General features: G+C 36.9%; 1 protein-coding gene across 1 annotated transcript in view; it reads right to left on the bottom strand.

Annotated features, from left to right (window-relative positions):
• LOC106880243 (uncharacterized) overlaps positions 1 to 6,596 on the bottom strand; it is a 77,156-nt gene that overhangs the window by 26,518 nt on the left and 44,042 nt on the right. The window contains exon 2 of the mRNA XM_052975117.1: positions 5,646 to 5,816. Within this exon, the coding sequence (XP_052831077.1) occupies positions 5,646 to 5,816 (171 nt within the window). The remainder of the gene's footprint in view (positions 1 to 5,645; positions 5,817 to 6,596) is intronic.

Here is a 6,596-nt window from a genome sequence, read left to right as displayed (position 1 = left end):
GTGTGTGTGTGTGTGTGTGTGTGACAGTGTAATGAAGGTGAACAAGCCGAAACTTTGACGTTGAGGTTAAAGTAAATAAATATGCACATCCCCCATTTTTTTTTCTCCATTTTCTCTTTTCTTTTTATTTCATCCTTTTAAAGAGTATATTCAATGGACTATAATTCAAATTCAAAGGAGTAATTCAAAGGAATAGCTTTGTCACACAGTGTCAGGCTAAGCCTATCTGATGATTACGTTAAAGGGTCAAGTGCATTTTTCTCGAATACTCACATACATAGAATTATGATACCGCATAGTCTGTCCCTTTAATAAAATAAAGAGTATTGAGTAATCCTTCAGGTTAACGTTAAATTGCTTTTATATATAATTTGACATAAAAACGAATATATATATTTATATATCCTTTATCTTTTTCAGTCATTAGACTGCGCCATGCTGGGACGCCGCCTTAAATAGTTTAGTTGAACAAATCGACTCCAGTATTTATTATTTTTTTTTAAGCATGGCATTTATTCTATCGGTTTCATTTGCCGAACCGCTGTTTTACAGGGATACATACACATACATGTATACGATAGGCTTCTTTCAATTTCCGTCTACCGAATCCATTCAGAAAGCTTTTGTCGGCTCGAGGCTGTAGTAGAAGACACTTGCCCAAGGTGCCTCTCATTGAACCCGGAACCATATATTTGGTAAGCAAGCCTCTTACCACACAGTCACGCCTGTGCACACACACACATCGCGTTGTGTGAGTAATGTGTTCCTGAAAATCCAGGAAATCTCGTAAATCGTAATATATTTCCTCATTGAGAATGCCTTTCGACAAATTTTTAAAAACAACAACAAAAAAGCACACGACCACTTTTGTACATGAAAATAACAATTTCTAAACATAGTTCAAAATGTATATATATAAACATTTGAAGGGAAATACATTAGGGAATAAATATGAATTGCAATATCGCAATAGGGTACGTTTTTACTGTAAAAGATGTTTACTATTGTATGGGGAGTGGTGCTGGAACGTGAGTTGCTGGGAGGATGAGGGACGGTGTCTCCTATCTTTTTGTTTATCTTCAACATCTGTTTGAGTGGTGCAGAACTTATCCAAAGTTGTTTGATGTTTATAGCACATCATCTCTGTACAGCTTGGTGTAGGAACTGAGCTCATGGCAAACTCCCTTTTAAAATTTTTGCTACGTTCACGATTAGAATTATTATCATTAAACACTTAAAGAAATTCCTCTATAAGTGCTAACCCTTTAGCAATATTCTTTGCAGTTAATTAAAATTGAGTTGATGGAATTTCCGTATTCTTATCTGTATTCTCAGCTTGCTCATTAGCTCCTCGTTAGATAACTTTCTGTTTTGGATACTTGCAACCGAAATACATCCTACATAATTTCTGCAAACCTTACATCATTTCCAAGACTCACAACATCTTTCGGAATTTGACGTAAACTTTCTTTCTGTTGTGTCTAGGGAGAGTCATTACGCCAATATTAACACACGCACCGGTTCAGTTTCACTCCATTATTATTAGTCAATTGCTTAGATATCTGTCCAACTAACAAATCGATCGTTTGTTTAACTTGTTGGTTAAACAATCAATCGTTTTTTTTTGTTGCTCAAAGTTCTTTCGTTGCCAATTGCAACCTTTTCGGTGACTTCTTTCCCAGTCCGTTACGGAGGCCGCGTTTGTCTGTCTGAGACCTTGTATGTCTGTAGAATATGGTAGGTGTGTGTTGAAAACTTGTAAAGTCATGGATAAAGTCTGGTCACATATTTTCACGAATACTATTCAAAATTGAGGCTTTCACTTCATTTCATGATTCAGCCATGTCATCCATAGAAACCATTTTACTGAATTTCTTCCAGAAGTCTCTAACTGTGGGTTTATCCTCTCTATCATATGAGTTCACAAGTTGTTTGTAAGTTCTTCTCAGATAATGTACCTTTAAGTTCGGTATCACACCTTCAATCATTGATTGGAGTAAAAAAAGTTGTATACTTTGAGATATATTCTGCTCTCACATTATCAGAAAATTCATTTAAGTTCACTTGATGGCTTTATTCATTGTCTAAAAGGAACTAGGCTTTGTTGGAAATATTATGTCTGATATCTTTTATCTTTTACTTGCTTCGGTCATTAGACTGCAACCATGCTGGGGCACCGCCTTGAAGAATTTTTAGTCGAATGAATCGACCCAGCCTAGTACTTATTCTATCGGTCACTTTTGCCGAACCGCTTAGTTACGGGGACGTAAAACAAACGGTGGTGAAGGAACACACACACACACACACACACACACACACACACACACACACACACACACACACACACACACGCACGCACACACACACACACACACATATGACAGGATGTTTTCAGTTTTCGTCAACCAAATCCATTCACAAGGCTTTGGTCGGCTTGAGGCTGTAGTAGAAGACACTTGTTACGCAGTGGCACTGAAGCCTGAACCATGTGGCCGGGAAGCAAGCAGGAGAAAAATGTTTTTAAACAACTCTTCGAAGAGGCTTTTAGTCATCCATACTTTCTTATCTGAAGGTGAAACCAGAGGTAAATTTAATTTTGCGTAACCCTTGAAAGTCATTGAATTTTCGGAGTGATTCACGAAAGCGGCTTCAATTTCACGTCACTATCAGTATTTCTTCCCAGACGAAGCATCACACGATTATCGGAAGCTTTAAATCCTGGTCTTAATTTTTTTATGTAATGTAAAAGCTCTAGCGAGCGTGAACTTCCACAAAAGTGCAATTTCATCAACATTCTATACTTGCTCTCGTGTATATCACCCTTTAACGATATTTTTTCCAGCTGCCCAGGATAATCAGTAGTAGTCTCTATATCAGCACTAGCAATTCGCCAGTAATTTGTTGGACAAATTCAAGCGCTTCCTAAACCTCTCAAACTAGTCTTTATTAGCTACAGAAAAAAAAGAAGTTTTTCTTTAAAGGTTTCACCTTCCTCTATCTGCAAATGATATAAATTTTTGGCTTTAAAAAATATTAACATGCTTATTGGCACATTACATTGACTCTTATCTCGTTCCACATACACACGAGCCGTTCCATTTTAAACGTCACGTAAGGTCTATGAAAAAATAAAATCTGAAGTAGCTTCTGCAACTCTTGGCATAATTTTCTCTCTATTGCCACATATTATTCCAAATGTAGACGTTGAAAGTTTTAATCTTTTGGTAATGTGGCTTGTTTTTTTTTCTCTAACGAAGAGATTCATACCTACAAATTTCCTCATATACGTTTTGTGTTAAAAACACATTATATATTGGAACGAGACGAGCGTTGTCCAAGCAGCGATTCACGGAAGCGCCAGCCGTGATTCGCCCTTCTTGGAGCTTGTCAGTGACGTATAACCTGTAGTTACATGTCTAACCTAAATCACCTCCGATATATAGCGAACAGTGAATAATATGTCTGTCAATGGTTTATATACGTTAAATAATATGATACACAGACTTTATAATTCAATGCTGCTTTATTTGTGTGTCCACAGTTTAATTTAGTCCGGCAAGCTTTTTGCAATATCTGTGGATGTATTATTCATTCTTCGCTATGTATAGGAGGTGATGCCTAGATTTTGTTTTCGGTACGTAACTACAGGGTATACATCATTGACAAACCCAAGAAAACCGAAACTCATCTGGTGCTCCTGAGACTCGGTGCTGGGACAAAATTTGTCTCGTTCCACTTTTTTAACACGTCTGTGAGGTGATTTTTCTCTCAGACAAAAACCACAGCATCATGATTGTCAATGGTATATATACATTAAGAATGATATAAAGATGGCATTTATAATTTGATGCTGCTTCGATTGTGTACACCGAATATATATATATATATATATATATATATATATATATATATATATATATATATAAGTATATATATATATCGTGCAGTATTTACTACTTTTACTGTCTTTTGAGTTTCTTTCTCTCTCTCTCTCTCTCTCTCTCAAACACACATACACACGCATACTTTAGTTTGAAATAATATCTTTTGAAAAGAAACCTAATATTCTTTTGGCACCCGTCACAGAATATGTTGGTCTCTTGTCTAAGCATTTTATTAGAGGATCATATAGGTAATCATGATAGTCATTCCCTTCCCAAGGGTATAAGTAAAGTAAGTAAAGCGTCTCTGCGTGTTGGGCGATTCCATCTTGCTTTGCTGTGCCACTCATCACCATCACAAGAAAACTGGAACATCTTACCCAGTCATAAAAATATATATTTTGGAGGTGGATGGCGTAGAAGCTTAAGTGGCCGCTGTGATCTTCATGCATTTAACATGAGCATAAAGAGAATACGCAGAAGTTAGTCTGGATGAGTGATTTTCGTAGTCATACGCAGTCCATTACATTACGTCTTGGACAAATATCTTTTACACAACGTCATGCTGATAGACAGAAACTGTGTGAAACCCCCTCAAATGGGCTGTAGTTGGAAATCAGTGGGTTAGCTTTCTCGCACTGTATCATGAATATCTTGAAGAACCCTGTTTTTGATACAGAATGTCTTCTATAGTGAATCGAAAGCAGTTCTGAAACTTTACTGTGTTCTGCCTTTGTCTCGCTCTGTCTGTCTGTCTATCTGTCTGTCTATCTGTCTGTCTATCTGTCTGTCTGTCTGTCTGTCTGTCTGTCTGTCTGTCTGTCTGTCTGTCTGTCTGTCTGTCTGCCTCTCTCTCTCTCACCTTCTCTCTTCCTCCCCCTCTCTCTCCCTCCCCCTCTCTCTCCTCTCTCTTTCTCTCTCAGCTTCTTACTATATGAGTTTATGCAACTGAGTTTTGTCTTCGAATTACTAGGATAATCTCACTTAATTGAAGATTTTCAACTTATAACATTACATTTGTGACACATGTTTGCTGCGATATTTGTCTGACAGCAAGATGTCGTCCCCAAGTATCTGTTGTACTTCCATTGAGGTGTTTTTTCTTAGTCATTTTACTGATCAGCGCAAGGTCATAGATTTTGGTGGGAAATAATATGATCAACTGATCGATCTCCAGTACTTATAGATTGATGCTTATTTTATCGATTCCAGAAGGATGAAAGCCCAAGTCGAACCCACAAGGATTTCACATCAGAACGTCATAATGCAGCAAAGTTTTTGTCTCGATGATGCACTGATCTGTAGCTTCCCTCACCATATAAAATATAGTCTTCTTGGTTTATGTTCTATTATAATTCCATTCACACAGAGCAAGCATGTGCAACCTTTTACGGGAAGTGGGTCCCATGAGACTTTGCTCGTTGTCAGGCGAGCCGTACTACTAAAAAAATTCAAGGTAATTTTTCGGTTGGCATGTCATTCAGAAAGTCCTGCAAGCCCAAGTTTGCCTATGATTGACATAGAGGATGCGTTCTACGACTATAACTCGACCCAATACTTGTCTGGCGTTTTTTTTTTTTAATCGACTCCAGGAAAATGAAAAGTAGACTTTGGCAGTATTTGAACTCCGAATGCAAAGGTCCATAACGAAATATTTCAAGGCATTTTGTATAACGCTCTACCGATTTAACCACGTCACTGCCATATAAAGTATTGAAATATTCATAAAAAATAAATAAACTATAAAACTGAAGAATTACATACCCCATCATATCCTCTGTTTTGATGGAATTCATTTGGGAAATGGCTTCCATGTTACTTATTCCTGTCTTCTGGTTGAAAATGTCTCTTAGAGTTACATGTTCGCTGCGATATTTGTCTGACAGCAAGATGTCGTCCCCAAGTATCTGTTGGATTGGTGTATCAAAATTGATGCTGGTTAAGAAAAAAACAAATAAATAAATAAACACAACGGAGACGACGATGAAACGTGAAACTTCTTCTTTAAATGGTTTAATGGTGTAAGTTTATAAATTTAATAAGATATATGAACTAGATTACGAGTTAGACTGACGAAGTTTTAATAATGGTTTTTAATACAGGCACAATATCACATATTTGAGGTAGGGGGGGGGGGAGATTATGATAAGTACCACAGGAAGAACTGGAAAAGCAATTACTGAAAATAAACGCCATGTAGGTGGGAAAGTTCCCACTGAACCGAGACCACAGCCTCCTTTCGATTCCCTCTTGAAATTCTTTCTGCACATACGCTACCGATGTTTTCAAGAAAAGCAAGTACATTACAGAAAACCACAGAGCATATTTGTAAGTGTGCGACTACATGTCTATATGAACAATATGGCTGAAAGAAAATATCCCAGAGGAGTTTTCTGCATGCTATATACATATAGGAAGGGTCTCACATATGTAATATAGTTGAACAGTTTAAATTAAGTGATACTATCTAAATAATTAGTAAAGTAAACAAAAATTTACAAGTGGTGTCTGAAATCTAAAATCAAGCCGATATGGAAGACAACTCCAATAAAGTCAGTTGGTTGGAAGTTTTGGAAAATATTAAAAAAATGTAATATAGGAGTGAATTTGGTCTTTAAGACAACTAGCGAAAGCTACCGGTATGATTCGGCTATATTATATCTCCTCATTCAAGAATATTCTACTCAGTTGGCAAAATCAAAATTAATCAATTAA

The sequence above is a fragment of the Octopus bimaculoides genome, chromosome 20, assembly GCF_001194135.2.
Source record: "Octopus bimaculoides isolate UCB-OBI-ISO-001 chromosome 20, ASM119413v2, whole genome shotgun sequence".
Taxonomy (NCBI): Eukaryota; Metazoa; Mollusca; class Cephalopoda; order Octopoda; family Octopodidae; genus Octopus; species Octopus bimaculoides.
Note: the sequence above shows the minus strand (reverse complement) of the source record. Positions and strands in the feature narration are given on the sequence as shown.